At 34.5% G+C, this 19,394-nt stretch overlaps 2 protein-coding genes and 1 pseudogene across 2 annotated transcripts; 1 reads left to right on the top strand and 2 right to left on the bottom strand.

Annotated features, from left to right (window-relative positions):
* Positions 1 to 6,245: 6,245 nt before the first annotated feature.
* LOC148696900 (protein trichome birefringence-like 13) lies at positions 6,246 to 7,983 on the bottom strand. Its single transcript, XM_088694656.1, has 2 exons — positions 6,726 to 7,983; positions 6,246 to 6,530 (listed from the first exon to the last, which is right to left on the bottom strand). Exons 1-2 carry the CDS (start codon positions 6,855 to 6,857, stop codon positions 6,267 to 6,269), a joined length of 396 nt encoding a protein of 131 aa, XP_088550782.1. The 5' UTR covers positions 6,858 to 7,983; the 3' UTR covers positions 6,246 to 6,266.
* Positions 7,984 to 9,824: 1,841 nt separating this feature from the next.
* LOC137727416 (pathogenesis-related protein 1 pseudogene) lies at positions 9,825 to 10,477 on the bottom strand (annotated as a pseudogene).
* Positions 10,478 to 16,106: 5,629 nt separating this feature from the next.
* LOC137716923 (uncharacterized) lies at positions 16,107 to 16,958 on the top strand. Its single transcript, XM_088693277.1, has 2 exons — positions 16,107 to 16,163; positions 16,266 to 16,958. The coding sequence occupies exons 1-2, from the start codon at positions 16,107 to 16,109 to the stop codon at positions 16,956 to 16,958; spliced, it is 750 nt and encodes a 249-aa protein (XP_088549403.1).
* The last annotated feature ends 2,436 nt before the right edge of the window (positions 16,959 to 19,394 follow it).

The following is a 19,394-nucleotide window of genomic DNA, read 5'->3' as shown; positions in this document are numbered from 1 at the left end:
CGTTTTAATTTTCATATGTATATATGTATGTATGTATGTATGTATGTGTGTGTGTACGTATGCATGTATAGGTACCACCTTCAAGGAAAGGAGTATTGTATATTAGGCCATTGCTCATTGGAAGTGGTCCTGTTCTTGGCTTGGGGTCAGCAACAGAGTACACATTCCTAATATTTGCTACTCCAATTGGTAGTTATCACAAGGTAACTTATTTACCAATGCAATTCGTGTTAATTACCAATTGGTTTTAGATTGGATACTTTAACTTTGATATAGTTTCAAAGTCGAGAATTAAGTCATGTATTGCTAATTGATTGGGATTCGATCGCGAAGAAAAATACTTGGTTCTGTGGTAATTTCGTTCACATAAATTATGTTTTTCTCAAATTAAATTTTAGATTTTTCTTGGTTGCTATCTATTTTTCAGACCTTTTTTTTTTTCTTGGGAACTTTATTTTTCGAACTTTGATTTTGTTTATACAACAGAGTGGCAGCACCATGAAGTTATACATTGAGAATGAGGTTCGTCGGGCCACCCCTGGTGGAACTAGAGGCATCAAAAGCATCACCAACTATTCACCAGTAATTTACTTGGCCAACTTATATATATATATATATATATATATATATATATATATATATATATAAAATTAGGTTGAAGATATTGGGATCTTCTAATAAATAATTTTTATTTTTTGCTCCATTTCAATGCTACAGATTTTTAGAACAATACAGAAGGCTAGGGCCGAAGGTTTCACTGACGTCCTCTTTCTGGATGCAGCCACTGGAAAAAATATTGAGGAGTGTTCTTCATCCAATATTTTCATTGTGAAGGTATTAGTAATTACAATTTGCATATACGGTTTCAATATTACAATTCACCATCATTCTGAGCATGTTACGTGACCGGATTGTTAAACCCTAAACCCTAATTGCCCCGTAACATGTTACATAACTGAATTGTTAAGCTACACAATCAAATAAGAATTATTTTAATCGATAACAAACAAAATGTGCATTATTGAGCTTGAAGTGTTGTTCTAAAAATTAAAAAAACAAAAATAACAATGTTATCGAAGGCTTCTATGTGAAATGCCCATTCAAGTTTGGCCTAACAATTATTTTACTGCTGTAGGATAATGTGATTTTAATTCCACCAACCAACGGAACTGTCCTTCCAGGGATCACAAGGAAAAGCATCATAGAAATTGCTCTCCATCTCAATTACGTGGTAATTAACGACCCCTTTTTACCTTAATTAAGCATTAACTACTGCTTGTATTATATTTCACAAGTCTCAAATGTAACTTTTACTCATGAGAAGTGATTTTCTAGCTAATTGCAACCTCTAAAACCATGTTTTGGAAAATGGATATCGGGTGGAGGAACGTGACGTTTCACTAGAGGATGTATTGGCTGTTGATGAACTTTTCTGTACCGGGACTGCTGTTGATGTCATTGCCGTTTCTAGCATAACAATATCGTGACAAAAGGTACAAGTGTTTGAGGAAAATTCTTAAGGAAAAGCACTTTTGGTACTTCTATGCCTTGAATTTTAATTTAAAATTTTTTATGTGCTTTTTAAACCAAATGCACTACATACAAAAGCAGTTTGGAACAGACCCTCAAACTCGTGGCATTTTTTTTTTTTTAATATCATAATCCTGGAATTTAGTAGCTAAAAATGGATTATGTTAATGCAGGGTTGAATACAGAAGAGGGAAAGAAACTCTGTTTTGCAAACTGCGTGAGATGCTAACTGAGATTCAAACAGGTTTGATTGAGGACAGAATGTGTTTTCCAATGAAGCATATGCGTTCATAATATGAAGTTCGTATGGATACCAAATAAATTGAGATGTTTTTCATATTGTTCTTCACTGCTAAACCTGAAACCAGGTTCTTGGATTTGTTTTTGTTGAATTTGTGGGACAATATATGCAATCGTATGTTTAAATTGAAAATATACTTATCTTTGTTTTTTTTTATTTGTTTTATAAATATTGCTTCTCCACCCTTTACTATATGAACATTTTTTTTTTATTTTTAAAAGAAACGATATTATCTATACCAAGGGGAGGGGATGGGCTTAGCCTCCAATGAGCTAACAATAATATGGTTTAAATTTGCTTTTGGCGAGAATTGAACCTAAGAACGCTCACTTACCAGTGAAGATGAATATCAGTCGACTATAGTACTAAGTGTCTATATGAACATATTATTAAACACTACTCGTCATGAGCAAAGCCATAAAAGTTTTTTTTTTTTTCATATAGTGTAAACTTGTAACTAAGATATTAAGGTAATTGGATGTTTTATAAGTTTTAATATAATTTTTCTCCTTTCTGTGAACTATTGTGGGTAATTAAAGAGTGTAGCCGCTAATTAGCATTCTAACATTTTCATTTTTCAACATGGTTATGGCCATACACTATTTTTTTTTTTTTTTTTTTGTCAAATGATAATATACACTATTAGTTTGTTGTATTTAAACACAGAAATAAACCAAAAAATAAATGAAAGAGATAAGATGCTTCTGTGGGTTCCACAAAAAACATATCGGATATAACCATTTAGAGGGTTACAAGTACCCACATATGGGCTTGATTAATGAAAATTAAGAAGAAATTAAGGCAAGAGATTTGAGGAAAATAAGCTTATCTAAATTACTTATTAACATCACAAAATAAAATTATGAGCATTAATTCAATTTCTCATAAACCCAATTTTGCTTTTTTTTTTTTTTTTTTTTTTCAAACCTCTCAAATATCATTATAAATTCTCCAATTAAAAAAAATAAAACAAAAAAACCACACTTTTTTACACTCTCTTTCTATGTCTCACATTTGTCTCCAACTTCTCTCTTTTTCATATATTTTTTCTTTTAAAAGTTTTTATATTTACACACACATAGTATATGGGCTTCATCTAGTAGTATATATAGATGTTGAATTAGCATCTATATATATGGTTGTTTTTAAGGTGCATACCTTGCGTGTGTACCAGAATCTAATTGTTGTGATCTGATGAGCTCACACGTGGAATTGGGTTGTTGTGACCTAGTGTAATTCAAAACTTTTTTTTTTTTCTTCATTGGATATGTTTTTGTTGGAGAGAAAGGGAGAGTGAGAGATTATTCGCACATTCAAGAGGGAAAGAAAGGCAGAGAGAGGGAGCTGTGTGAGGAATCGATTTCAGGTGGATTGAAGATCCGTTTCGATTGTGACCCTGTAATCCTATACCTTTAAATTTTATTTTATTTTTTGTTCCCTGGTGTGTTTTTGTTGGAGAGAGATGGAAAGATTATGGTTTACTTCGCAAGGAAAAAGAGGCAAAGAGAAGGAGCTGGTGAAAGGTGGGAATGTTCGATTTCAGGTGGATTGAGGATGAGTCTTGATTGTGACCCTGTAAATCCTATACCTTTATTTTTATTTTTTTGGTTCACTAGTGTGTTGTTGTCGGAGATAGGGGGATAACTGATGGTTATATTCGCAAGGAAAAAGAGGTAGAGAAGAGGAGCTGGTGAAGGGTGCTCGATTTCATATGGATTGAAGCTTTGCTTAGATTGTAGTTGACAAGGGTGGTTCGTCCAGAACCTCTAAAGAAACACATATTGTGAAGTTTAGTTTTCTGCTGTCATTTGATCCATTTTGGTTATGAAAACCAACTTTGGGTACATGTGTACGATATTTATAATTTTGGGATTTGAATCCATAATACTGGGTGGTTACCACTAGACTTGGTTGAGATCCTAAAATTGGATTTTAGATATGTAAGTGTAAAACTTGTGCTAGGTTGTGATAAGTTGTGTTGTAGTTGTGTACATTTGTAGCAGGTAGATATTGAACTATAATTCGATAAGGAATGAGTTTGAAATATAAGAAGAAATGATGTAGATGTAGGAGATCAACTTGGTGCAGGGAAGGTTGAATTTGTGGTACCAACGGTAGACAATGAGTTGAAACCCAAATTGACAATGGAGTTTGGTTCGTTGGATGAAGGGTATACTTTTTACAAAACTTTGATCTTCATTGGTTTTTCGAATTCTCAGTCTGATTATTCATTATTTGTGAAATTTGATCCTTCTCTTCTGATTTTGTTGGTCTATGTTGATGCTATTTAGGTAACTGGTCATAATCCTATAGTTTGTAAGGCATTTTCCAAAGGGCTTAGTCAGCTATTTTCAGTTAAAGACTTGGATGCATTACTCTACTTCTTGGGTTTAGAGGTTCACAGTTTTTCAGAAGGTATTTTTCTTTCTCAAGGTAAATATGCACTGGACCTATTCATCAAAACACATATGGAAGGGTGTAAACCTTGTGCTACACCTCTTGGTACTCTTAAGTTAGATCACATTGGTACTCTATTAACTAATCCTCATGAATACATATCAATGGTAAGGCATTGCAATATTTGACATGAACAAGAACTGATATCTCATATGTAGTGAATCAAGTTTGTCAGTTTCTTCATTGTCCTGGAGGTACTCACTTTCAAGCTATCAAAGGAATACTAAGGTTTCTAAAAGGCTCTATTGATCATGGTTTGTGGTTCAAGAAAAGCTCTTTGGATCTCTCTGCCTTCTTTAATGCAGATTAGATAGGCTATGTATTTGACTAAAGATCTACAAATGATTACTATGTTTATTTGGGTAGTAATCTCATTTGTTGGACTGAAAGAAGCAGCGAACAGTTGCTCGTTCCTCAACGAAAGCTGAATATAAATATTGGTTCATACAATAGCAGCACTACCTGAGTTTGCAAAATATTTAAGGACATTGGTTTTCCTCTGTCTAAAGTTCCAGTTTTGTGGTGTGACAATGTATCTGCCATTTCTCTGGCTTCCAATCCAGTGTTCCATGCTAGTAACAAACAAGTGGAAATAGATTATCATTAAATCAAAGAACTAGTTCTTGCTTATCTCCTCAAATTCAGTATGTCAACAGCCAAAATAAGAATGTTAATATTTAGGCCAGTTTCACTATCTTCAGTCCAAGTTTTACCCTTCGTTCAGCTTGACCGGGTGTAAAGATGCAACTCATACTCACAATATAGTCAGCAGTGTCATAGTCTAGTCATTGTCCTTATCCTTACCTATTGCAACAGTTATGTAACTAATTGTAGTGTTAGTGTGAGGTGTTACTGTGATTAGTTAGGCTTGATTAGTTGCTAATCATTATTGGCAAATGTATATAACTCCAGTGCCAATCTTATTCATTCGAAAGGTAACATTGATAATTTTGCATGCTTTGCTGCTAGCTAGGTAGCTTATTCAGTCAAATTCTTTTATTATTGTGAAGAAATGTTATCATGTCAAACTGAGAATATCGACCATTATTTAAGTAGATTCTTGCCAAGACGTCTCATTCAGATTCACTCTGCAACAACATAATATGATTATGCTATTATGCTATCGAAACTTTTGGTGATATAAATGTGCACATTGCGGGTTTTGTCAGGGTATATTTGAAGGTATTAAGGCGTACAGGACAGAAGATGATCGATTTCTGCTCTTTAGGCCTGGACATAATGCTTTAAGAATGTTGATGGGAGCAGACAGCATGCAATATTTTCATCTTGAAGGCAAAACCAATTAGCATTATTGCGCTTTTGGTCCACTCAATTCGAAGGCGTAAACCTAGAGCATGCATGCTTTCCTTCAAGTCGAGGAACGTGTAATTACGGTGAAGGATTTGCTTGAAGTCGACGATCTGTATTGGAACTGCCGTTGCAGTCACCCTAATTGGTGTTGTAATTTATCAAGGAGAAAGGTAGAGAATTCAACTTCATTTTTTTCTTGTTTTTGGTTTAATTTCAGGATGCCGTGACATTGCATTTGTAGGGTTGAGTACGGCACAGGAAAAGGAGCACTGTTTAATGGGTGTGTACAAAACTATCCTTGGTCATCCTACCCCTATTTCAATAAAATTCCGAAAAACTAGCCTTTTATGATCATATCGTAGTAATTGGGCAAACGCCGGTTTTTTTTGGGGGGGGGGTTCATTCGGAGCGATTAGGACAACTCCTTAAAACAAAATATATAAGACAAGCAAATAGAACATTACTATTTACTCTCGTTGTCGTGGCTCGGGTGTCCAAAGCCAGGCCGAAATTTTCCTTGTGTTCTAACCACAATTGCCTCCTATAGATGCAACATTATGTGGATTTCAAAAGGCAGCATTGAGAACAAGTTGGGATGGGATTGTGCTACGAAGTTCACTACATCTCAGATGGAAAAAATGAAAAATCTCAACATGAAAATAATTCATCAATTTCTACTTTTAATAACATTTAGCTGCTTTATAAATAAGCCATTCCAAGTATCTGTTAATCCTGGCAAGCACCAGTGCATGCAGTCGTCGTGCTTCTTCCCACCGGCTGTGGATGGATGGGCATCTGCTCTGAACTCGCTCATGTGGGTTATGTTCAAAATCTTGAAACTTGATCCTTTAAGGGACTTGTAGAGGTGTTGATTCACCAGGCGTGCCTCCATGTTTGTACCATTATTCTTCACTGAGAAGAGATCTTCGACCTAGAAAGCAAATCGTAACATTATACAATAGCTTAATTAAAACAACACAAAGTAGAAGGGGTTTGTGCTTGGGTACAAATCATTGCTTCATAACATGTAAGTGTAGCTCTATTAACTAAACATGACATTCATTTTGCTCAAAAGTAAAAACAGACATGACATCCATTCGGGTCATTATAGCATCACACAACTCACCTGCTCTACCAATAAAGGATTTAGCCGATTACAAGAGCCACCTTGGTCCCAATCACCCCCTTCAAAATGTCTAGGTGACTGAGTACGAAAAAATTTAATTGCATCTGCTTTCGTTTTGTTCTCCATAAGCATTACCTACAATGAATGAATCCACTAAAAACATGAACGCCAGAATACTACCTCTTAATTTCTTATGAAACGTAAATTTAAACAAATTATGAGTACTGAAATTCTTGATCTCTGCCTCAGAAAATTAAACATAAAATTAACCAAATTATGAGTACTGAAAGTCTTGATCTCTGCCTTATAAAATTAAACAAAATCTGGGCCCGGGGATTTTGAAGAAAGCATATCGAGGAGAGTTTCCTTGATCTCCACCTCAGAAAAATCCTCATTCAGAGAGGTAGCCATCTCATCGGTAACTAGCCGGTCCAGGGCCTCGATAATTTCCTCGTCATCCACCACTTGGGAGGTCCAGAATAGGTTGTCAAAATAGGATAAAACAATGCATTACATACCATCATCTAACACAACCAACTCCCCATTATCGTCACTGAGGCCATAAATTGCATTTTTTTTGTTTTTCAAGTGGTAGCTCTCTAGTGGAAAAACTTGGTGTTCTTGTCCCCCTCTTTTAACCATTGAATTCGAGACCTTTTCCACCAGAAGGTTTCCTCTTGAGCCAAAAGAGAATCAGGTTCCTGCAAAAGATCATTCTTCTCGGCCAACATGGTTCAGTCAAGGGGTTAGCCAGAAAAAATTAAGCCAAGAACGAACCTACTCCATTTTCAATTTCCTAGCCTTGAAATTTTGGTGCTGCCAAGTTAGAAAAGCAACCTTCATCGCTTTCAATTTTTCCACCACCTGGAACATTGGGAACCCTGCAATCAAGGCGGACCAAGCCTTAGCCATCACTTTCTTACAAGAATCATGATGTGTCCACCATTCTTCAAATATGAAATAAGCCCTTCCATGACCCTTCCTAGAATCCCTGCCATTGTAATTGAGCAAAATTGGAAAGTGATTAGATTTGCATGGGTTAAGGTGGATAATAGAGCAATTAGGAAAGAGATTCCTCCAGGTAGAGTAGCGAGGGCACGGTCGAGCCGTCCATTATACCCCCATAGCGGGAGGTTACCCAAGTAAAATTCTCGCCTCTGAACCCCAAATCTATGAGATTACAGTCTTCCACTGCTTCACGGAATGAGAGAATTTGGTGGATGTGGCGTAAATTTCCTCCCTCATTCTCCCCGGAGAAGAAAATTCCATTGAAATCGCCTCCATAAACCCAGGGAATGGAGGAGCCAAAACTATTAGGGTGCCACATGTGATCAAGATCCTCCAGAGATGATCTCCTTCTGACATCCCCATATTGCTGTTACCAGGTAACGGACACTGCAAACCAAGTTGCATTATCCCAGATGTCAGCACTAACCTATCCCTGTTGCCATGAGTTGGATTATCATTACCGTTTGACCGCATGGAGACCTCAATGACCTTCTGTTTGGCCACAACGTTCACCTAAAACTGCCATGCCTATGCCTCTCATTCTTCATCCCGGATACCATAGAAACCACCTTCCACATGCCACTTTCTGCGCCAATGCCGCTCATTAGCACAGCTACTTGGCTTAGGTTTAGCTTGGCAGGGAAACAGCAGCATAGAGACGGAGCCAATAGAGGGCACTCTTAATCCCTCACCATAGTTACATTCACAGGATTCAGTGAGTTGAACCTTCTAGGTACATCCTTTAGAATGCCCAAGCCGACCACACTTGTAGCAAAAGTCCTTAAGACCTTAGTAACGAAGTTGGATAGTTAAATAACCATTCTCTAGGCAAGGCATAATGAATTTAGTAATGAGGGTTCTACAGGCATCAAAATCAACCCTGCACCGTAAGAAACCTTGGAACCCGTTCTCCACCGGATCATCGACTACGATGACTGCTCCAATCCTTTCTCCCAGCCAGCGGGCATTTTTATTGGTATAAAGTTAGCGTGGTATACCATGAGATTGGACCCAAAACATCACCTTGTCCGGCTTAATGTGATTCAAGAAGTGATAAGTAGGCCAGAACTTAACTGAGAAAGTGTAGCCCTTCACAAACCATAGGTTCCCCTCTAGCAATTGCCTCGCTACCGCTTCTTCCCCAATGGTGATAACATAGATATTTTCCTTCACTCTAGCCACTCGGATGACTCTAAGTTTGTGCCAGAGTAGCCGATGTACCTCATTCACAACATACTGAAGGGGTTCCTGATCAATAATCATTTTACCAACTAGATGAATCAGGTCTTCAAAGCGTTTCTCCAGGTCCAAACAATCCTTGAAAAAATCCGACAAACATTCGATGTCCTCCACTCCATAATTGGGCTGATGTTTGTCCATAATGATGGCAAACAATAAAGGACCTGTAGACAAGAAAGGTAAAAACCCACTAAAGAAACAGCCACTAGGGGCCACCAATCAGGATCCACCGCCTTCATCAGGGACATAATCTAGCAAGGAGCCATCACCGAAGCTCGCCAAAGAACATCATCCTTAAACTATCGTGGTTAAGCAGCCTGAATTATGACAAAGAAAACTCGGGAAGATCAAAGATTAAGATGCCATGTTGTATATGCCTTGTGTAGGTGGGAGTTGGGCGTTGGACATCATCACCCTTGCCAATGGAAGTTACATACAAATGATCGGTCATCGCTTCTTAGTTCATTTTATTCTTAATAACATATAGCTTATCTTCTTAGATATAATTGTTGTTTAAAATATCGATATCAATAAAAAATATTTATATGCAAATTTGTGGAAATATCGACGGATATATCGAATATCAACATCCAAAGTGGTTGCTTTAGATGGAAATAATGGAAATTTAAAAGGAAATTTCAGAAATTTTCAAACATTGATTTGGACAAAATATGACAGTTTCTCCGATATTTAACAAATGTGTCAGAAATAACAACGATATATGTCGATTTCTTTATCTTTCTCTTATTTTTTAGAGATTTCCATAAAAATATGGACCATATCGAAGAATTTCTAATCAATAGATATATCAATCAACAAAAATTGCCAGAGTGGTTGTTGATTCTTCCATGGTTAGTAAGGCTTCTCATCTTGATAGTTGCTTAGGGGATCATAGTTGCACCCAATGAAGGTACCCCCACTACTACACCTCACTTTTGCGCACCCTAGAGGAACTATCATATTCCAAACCACCTGCCTATAATGCCCACACATCTTACCATCAGTACACGAATTCGACTCATAATTGTAGTCAGCCTTCTCTGCCGCCCACCTGTCCACAGCCTTCGCTCCCAATAAGTCAGCCGTGCTTATGGAAAGGTTTTTGCCGTATGGCCCATAGGAGTGTGTGAGATTGCAATCGCCAATACGTTGGTTGGCATGGTTTTGTGCGAAGCGTGCTATATTGTCCTCCCACGTCAAGGGACCGACGCCTACTGCTGCGCGGGCGGAATTATGGGAATTGAGGAAGTCTTGGGGTGTGTCTTGGGCATGAGTCAATTAGATTAGGGCTGAGCCTAAAATGTAAAGGAGGGATAAGGAAATCTTGCACAACCCTATGTTAATGGTTTGTTTTTTTTGCTATACCGAATTATTAGGTTGTGGATGGGAAGATGAGATGTTATGGTGTGTGAGTATTTATGATAGCAGTGAATGGAAAAATTAGATGTTATATATGGTACTATGGAGCATTTACAGTAGCGGTGAATATGGAGATTTATTTGCATGACTAGCAAAGTTGGACGTTCACACATGACTCCTTGACTTTCTTTGTATCTGTTGTTTTTTTTTTTTTTTTTTTTTTGTACAAACGATATTTTCTACACTAAGGGGAATCAGGTGGACTTAGTCTCACAATGGGCTAGCAGTAATGTAGCTGTAATTTGCCTGCAAGAATCGAACCTAGGACTTCTCACTTACAAGTGAAGAGAAATACCACTAGACCGTAGTACTAAGATGGCTTTCTTTGTAATTGTTAGTTATGAAATTTCCCTATTACCCCCAAAAAAAAAAAAAAAAAAACCTTAGATAAAACGAAACCCTACTTTTGGAGTTCTTTGCATACAACGGCTTAATTTACATGATTACATGTCTATTCAGTGATATATATATATATATATATATATATCTCTGTGTGTGTGTGTGTGTGTGTGTGTGTGTGGCGAATTTAGAATTCGAATTTTGTGGTCACAAAATTAAAGGTTCAAGTGTTTTTTAAATAAAAACAAAGTGCGAAGGGCCAAAAAAAAAAAAAAATCAGTTTAATCACTTAATCATTTTGATGAACAATTGGTGAACTTTTTCTCACCAGTTAAGCCATGCTGTGCACATGTCAACAGATCTTGATATATGCCGAAGCAATCTGATGACACTACTACAAAAGGACCTAATAGTGTCAGTTGTTGCGTCGGTTTAATATTATATAGTGGCGAAAAAGAGATTTGCGACACTCACTGAAGATGACGTCGTATTTACTGTCGCTTATAAGCGTCATAAAATTTCTATGTCGCTTTTAAACCGACGTAAAAATTTAATGTCGCTTATAACCGACATATATTTTAATATTTTTAAGTACTGGCGTCGCTTTAAATAAAATAGTGTCGTTTTTAAGCGACATAAACTATGGGTGTCGGTTTTAGGCGACACTAATTCTTGTTTTTAATATTTTAAATCCTGCGTCGGTTTTGAGCGCCATATATTTTGAAAACCAGTGTCGGTTGTAAGCGACACATTGATCGTCTTTATATCCTCTCCCCCGTGTTTTCTTTTTCTTCTCTTGCACTTTTCTTATTCGTTCTTCCAATTTTTTCTCCCGTGTTCTCTCTCTTTCAGCTTTCTCCTTTGGTTTTCAAACTTCATTTGTTCCTCTTCACAACAGTAAGTTTTTCTTGCTTATAATATTTTTATTTTCTCCTCTTATGTTTAATTTTTAGTTACAATTTATTTTTGTAGGAAATTTATTTGAGTTGGTTGAGTACATAAAGAATTGTTGACGTCGAAATTCTTCAACAAATCAGGTTTGTATCACTAACTTCTTTAATTTTTAAATTGTATAATACACAAGTTTATTTATTCAAAAATTATAATTTAAGCACTTAGATAAAATTCTACTATTTTTGTTAAATTAATAAAAATTTAGTCGAATTAATTAATTTTGTCACTCTAATTGTTATTTTAATTTGTTGTTATTTTGATATTTTTTTGTTGTTATTTACGAGAATGGATTAGATGAACATAATTTGAATTGTTATGAGAAAATGGAATGAATAATATTTATAAGCATTTATGTTAAATTAACAATATTAAATATAACATAAACTTATAATATTGAGTAATATAAGAATATATTATGTTAATTTTTTTTTTTTTTTTGCACTCTAATTGTTATTTTAATTTGTTGTTATTTTGATAATTTTTTGTTGTTATTTACTAGAATGGATTAGATGAACATAATTTGAATTGTTATGAGAAAATGGAATGAATAATATTTATAAGCATTTATGTTAAATTAACAATATTAAATATAACATAAACTTATAATATTGAGTAATATAAGAATATATTATGTTAATTTTTTTTTTTTTTTGTGCACTCTAATTGTTATTTTAATTTGTTGTTATTTTGATAATTGTTTGTTGTTATTTACTAGAATGGATTAGATGAACATAATTTGAATTGTTATGAGAAAATGGAATGAATAATATTTATAAGCATTTATGTTAAATTAACAATATTAAATATAACATAAACTTATAATATTGAGTAATATAAGAATATATTATGTTAATTTTTTTTTTTTTTTTGCACTCTAATTGTTATTTTAATTTGTTGTTATTTTGATAATTTTTTGTTGTTATTTACTAGAATGGATTAGATGAACATAATTTGAATTGTTATGAGAAAATGGAATGAATAATATTTATAAGCATTTATGTTAAATTAACAATATTAAATATAACATAAACTTATAATATTTAGGAATATAAGAATATAAGAATATAACCTTTCATAAGAATATAACCTAAACTTATAATATAAGAATATCCTTTCATATAAGAATATAACCTTTCATATAAGAATATAACCTAAACTTATAATATTTAGGAATATAAGAATATAAGAATATAACCTTTCATAAGAATATAACCTAAACTTATAATATAAGAATATCCTTTCATATAAGAATATAACCTTTCATATAAGAATATAACCTAAACTTATAATAATTAGGAATATAAGAATATATTAATTAATTTTTTTTGCACTCTAATTGTTATTTGAATTTGTTGTTATTTTGATAAGTTTGATAACTTTTGGTTGTTATTTATTAGAATGGATTAGATGAGCATAATTTTGATAACTTTTTGTTGTTATTTTAATTTGTTTTTACTATAATAGGTGTTGAAAATTAAAAGATTGCAATCATGATAGAGTTCGAGGGGTGAAAGATAGAAATTGAAAATTTTGATAGTTATGCCTACATGATAGGGATTGAAAGATTGTAGGCATCTTAGTGTCAACGTAATATTTTACCATCGTAAAGTGGTAAAATATGGACAAGAGTTGGTTGACAATACCCCGAAATTTTGAAGCGTATACAACTGGAATTAATTTGTTTTTGGATCAAGCAGTTGCAAATGGTGTTGGTCCTGATAAGTTTAGATGTCCTTGCAAAAGATGTTGTAATCGATATACTTTTTTTAGGAACACCATTGTTGAACATCTCATATTGTATGATATGGATAAAGATTATAAAAACGCTTGTTGGCGACATCATGGCGAGCAAAACAATGGAGAGCAAAATATGGGAATTGGAGAAGAAGAAACAGGAGATGAGGTGATTGGCATGCATGATTTTCTTAATGATGTATTTGTCCAACCATTAACAGAAGAAGGTGTTGGGCCATCTACTGAGCCCCCTATTGGGGAAAGGCGTCCAGAAGAGGTGCAGACTTTTTTTAAGTTGCTTGAAGAGGCAGATCAAGATTTGTGGCCAGGTTGTAAGGAGTTTAAGAAATTGGAAGCAGTTGTAAGATTGTATCAGATCAAGTGTTTAGCGGGAATGCCTGACGAGATCTTCACCACTTTACTGGAGTTAATTAAAAGAATGTTGCCTGAAGGGGATTGTTTGCCTGAATCCTGTTATAAGGCAAAAAAACTTATAAATGACTTGGGGCTGTCGTATGTGAAAATTGATGCATGTCCCAATGATTGCATGATTTATTGGAAAGATACTTCAGATTTGACCGTGTGCTCAGTTTGTGGTAAATCAAGATATAAAATTACCAATGCAGAGGATAGCTCGAGGAAAAAGGTCGCAGCAAAGGTTATGTGGTATTTTCCTTTAAAACCACGATTGCAACGATTTTTTATGTTGAAGCATATGGTTGAACATATGAAATGGCATGCAACTGAATGTCCTAAGGATGAGTTTATGAGACATCCTTCAGATTCTCCCGCATGGAAGCATTTGGATAATTTGTATCCGGATTTTGCGTCAGAAATTCAAAATGTCCGATTAGGGTTAGCCAGTGATGGATTTAATCCTTTTGGGAAAATGAAGAATGATCATAGCACATGGCCTGTGGTGCTTTCTGTTTATAATTTGCCACCTTGGATGTGCATGAAGCAACAAAATTTGTTATTGTTATTGTTAATACCAGGACCGCGCAGTCCTGGTAAAGAGATTGATGTATACATGCGTCCATTGATTGACGAGCTGAATGAGTTGTGGGAGGTGGGCATTCCCACTTATGATGCGTATTCCAACCAAAGTTTTACGATGAAGGCTGCCGTGTTATGGACTATAAGTGATTTTCCGGCTTATGGAATGTTGTCAGGATGAAGTACACATGGCTATAAAGCTTGTCCACATTGCATGCATGATAAAGAATCTATTTACTTGCCAGCGAGTCGCAAGATTTGTTATATAGGGCATCGACGTTTTCTTGAAGATAATCATAGGTTTCGAAGGCAAACCATCACTTTTAATGGTCGTCGAGAGCATCGTAGTGCACCAAGGCAGTGGACTAGTTTACAATGTCTCGAAGAACTTTCTACATTGAGATTTACTTTTGGAAAACCAAACAAGGATGCTTCAGTTGGGCAACGCAGAAGAAGAGCTTCGAGCAGTACAAGTAGTAACAGTCAGTGGAAGAAGAAATCGATTTTTTATGAACTACCTTATTGGAGGCATCTGTTGATTAGACACAATCTTGATGTTATGCATATCGAGAAGAATATATGTGACAGTGTGGTAGGAACATTGCTAGATATAGAAAAGTCTAAAGATGGATTGGCGGCACGTGCATATCTTGAATACTTGAACATAAGAAATAGTCAACACCCATGTAGAGAAGGAAATAGAACATTTCGACCTCCAGCATTGTTCACATTGAAAAGAGAAGAAAAAACTGCGTTTTGTAAAGTATTGTCTACTATTCGGGTCCCAGATGGATATTCATCAAATCTGTCGCGATGTGTGCACGTGAATGAACGAAAAATACATGGGTTGAAAAGTCATGATTGCCATGTTTTAATGCAGCAGTTACTCCCGCTTGCAATACGCCCGGTTTTGCCTAAAGCTGTTACTATGGTTTTATTAGAGTTGAGTGCAATTTTCAGACAGTTATGTAGTAAGAAGGAGTCTGAGGAAGGATTTAAGCAACTGAATTCAAGAATTGCCTTGACATTATGTCAACTTGAGAAAATATTCCCTCCTGCATTTTTTGATATAATGATGCACCTCCCAGTTCACTTGGCAGATGAAGCAGCTCTTGCAGGGCCTGTTCAATATAGATGGATGTATCCAATTGAACGGTAATGAATAAATTTTTATAATTTTTTTTCAATTGTAGTCATAACTTTAATTAATAATTATAATAATTTGTATTTCGTTTTATAATTGTAGGTATTTGCAAACACTTAAGCGCTATGTTCGTAATAAAGGTCGTTCTGAAGGTTCTATTGCTGAAGCATATTTGGTGGATGAGTGCTTGTCATTTTGTTCCATGTATCTTACAGACGTTGAGTCTCGTCGTACCCGTAGAGGCCGAAATGAAGATGGTATTGGACGTGAAGTATCTGGTGGGTTATCAATTTTTGACTCGAAAGGATGTTATATGGGTTCAGGAGAAAATGTGGAGCTCGATCTAAATGTTCTTGATCAGTGTCATAGATACATTCTAAATAATTGTGATGAGGTTAGCCCATTTAGAAGGTAAGAACGTTTAATCATACGTCTTAATGTTTTATTGGTTTTCTTAACTTTGAAAAAATAATTATCTAAATTGGACATAATTGTGTAGGCAACATGAAGAATTCTTGAAAACTAAACATCGTCGAGAAAGGTTAACTATGCGACAAATTAAGGAGCTAAGCAAGAAAGAATTTCCAGAATGGTTCAAGCAACATGTGAGTTGATATAACAATCATATTATTTATTTATTGTTTTGTATTTTAATTATAACATGTTTATAGTTATTGTGTCAATTTTTATCTTCATACTTATTACAGATGAATTCAAGATATGATGCCAATGACACATTGATATCTCAAGACTTGCATTGGCTAGCTAATTATCCTAGTAGGGTTGTGAGTAGATACAAAAGTCACATTGTTCATGGATTTAGATTTCGTATAAAATATGTGGATGATAAGTATAAGAATCAAAATTGTGGTGTCTTTGTACCTGCAAATGTTCCTGGAGCAATTGGGCAAGTGAATTGTTATGGCAGAGTTGTAGATATGTTCAAGGTCAAATATTGTGGTCCTACTGAAGCAGGAGATAGGGGTCGAGCTGTGATGTTATTTAAGTGCGAATGGGTTAATAGTGAAAGTCCACGAGGAATGAAGACTGATCAATATGGATTTACTATGGTGAATTTCAATCAATTGGGATTTAAAGAGGATCCTTTCATACTAGCATCACAAGCATTACAGGCGTTTTACGTGGAGGACACGATTGAAAAAGATTGGCACGTAGTTGTTCGAACTCAGCCAAGAGATTTATTTGACGTATTAGAGGATAGTGATGCTATTGATGATTATGCCATGTCGAACTTGGATGATCGAATTCTTGATAATGAAAATTTCCATACAAGGGTTGGCGTGGAAGAGACTCCCTTTCTTGAATCATTAGCGTTGCCTACCGGGTTCGTTAATCATGCAAATACCGACGATGAGTTAACAGATGATGACAGGGAATAAATATATTAATTATTTTTTGTATTAATTAGACTTTGTTTCATTTTGTATGCTATGATATCCTATCATAAAATTGTATTTCTGTTTTTTTTTTTTTTTTTTCTTGTTTCCTGTCGCTTTTAACCGACGGCATATGTCATATGTGTCAGACTTAGCGTCGGTTTTAACCGACGCAACCTTAGCCTATTTCGACGCAATGTTAACCTTACGTCGGTTTTATGCGACGCATTATTATCATATTTCGACGCAATGTTGTGAATCATATGTAATAATTATATATAATTTAACAGTTTTAACAGTTTTAACAGTTTTAAAAACTATAATAATTATATATTAATTTAACAGTTTTACACCCCTAAAGACTATAATAATTATAATTATTATTATATATAATTATATATATTAATTTAAAAACTATAATAATTATATATAATTATATATTAATTTAACAGTTTTACACCCCTAAAAACTATAATAATTATATATATATATATAATTATTATACGAATTCTACGAAACTAATTTCAACGATCCAACCGTCAAACATGTTTGTATATAATTCGAGATCGTATACGAAAAAAATCGCAAAAAACAAACATTCTGGGATGAAGTAACGCGACAACAAATTTTGACGGTTATCAACGAAGAATGACGATTTAACGGTTATTTTAAGTCCGATTTTGATGATTTTTTACAGCTACACTCCTTGAACCTATATGAATACAATGAATGAATTCGATCTTCAAATTAAAATATTTATACTAGTGGATACCACAAAATCTTACGTTATACTTAATGAAAGTGTGAATAAACTCTTAAGTCTTAGTGAATCTATCGTTTTGATGGGATACGCATTCTACGAAACTAATTTCAACGATCCAACCGTCAAACATGTTTGTATATAATTCAAGATCGTATACGAAAAAAATCGCAAAAAACAAACATTCTGGGATGAAGTAACGGGACAAAAAATTTCGACGGTTATCAACGAAAAATGACGATTTAACGGTTATTTTAAGTCCGATTTTGATGATTTTTTGCAGCTACACTCCTTGAACCTATATGAATACAATGAATGAATTCGATCTTCAAATTAAAATATTTATACTAGTGGATACCACAAAATCTTACGTTATACTTAATGAAAGTGTGAATAAACTCTTAAGTCTTAGTGAATCTATCGTTTTGATGGGATACGCATTCTACGAAACTAATTTCAACGATCCAACCGTCAAACATGTTTGTATATAATTCGAGATCGTATACGAAAAAAATTGCAAAAAACAAACATTCTGGGATGAAGTAACGGGACAAAAAATTTCGACGGTTATCAACGAAAAATGACGATTTAACGGTTATTTTAAGTCCGATTTTGATGATTTTTTGCAGCTACACTCCTTGAACCTATATGAATACAATGAATGAATTCGATCTTCAAATTAAAATATTTATACTAGTGGATACCACAAAATCTTACGTTATACTTAATGAAAGTGTGAATAAACTCTTAAGTCTTAGTGAATCTATCGTTTTGATGGGATACGCATTCTACGAAACTAATTTCAACGATCCAACCGTCAAACATGTTTGTATATAATTCGAGATCGTATACGAAAAAAATCGCAAAAAACAAACATTCTGGGGTGAAGTAACAGGACAGAAAATTTCGACGGTTATCAACGAAAAATGACGATTTAACGGTTATTTTATGTCCGATTTTGATTATTTTTTGCAGCTACACTCCTTGAACCTATATGAATACAATGAATGAATTCGATCTTCAAATTAAAATATTTATACTAGTGGATACCACAAAATCTTACGTTATACTTAATGAAAGTGTGAATAAACTCTTAAGTCTTAGTGAATCTATCGTTTTGATGGGATACGCATTCTACGAAACTAATTTCAACGATCCAACCGTCAAACATGTTTGTATATAATTCGAGATCTTATACGAAAAAAATTGCAAAAAACAAACATTCTGGGATGAAGTAACAGGACAAAAAATTTCGACGGTTATCAACGAAAAATGACGATTTAACGGTTATTTTAAGTCCGATTTTGATGATTTTTTTGCAGCTACACTCCTTGAACCTATATGAACACAATGAATGAATTCGATCTTCAAATTAAAATATTTATACTAGTGGATACCACAAAATCTTACGTTATACTTGATGAAAGTGTGAATAAACTCTTAAGTTTTAGTGAATCTATCGTTTTGATGAGATACGCATTCTACGAAACTAATTTCAACGATCCAATCGTCAAACATGTTTGTATATAATTCGAGATCTTATACGAAAAAAATCGCAAAAAACAAACATTCTGGGATGAAGTAATGGGACAAAAAATTTCGACGGTTATCAACGAAAAATGACGATTTAACGGTTATTTTAAGTCCGATTTTGATGATTTTTTGCAGCTACACTCCTT

This window comes from Pyrus communis, chromosome 5 (genome assembly GCF_041283825.1).
Source record: "Pyrus communis isolate YQ-2024b chromosome 5, ASM4128382v1, whole genome shotgun sequence".
In the NCBI taxonomy this organism is placed as follows: domain Eukaryota; kingdom Viridiplantae; phylum Streptophyta; class Magnoliopsida; order Rosales; family Rosaceae; genus Pyrus; species Pyrus communis.
Note: the sequence above shows the minus strand (reverse complement) of the source record. Positions and strands in the feature narration are given on the sequence as shown.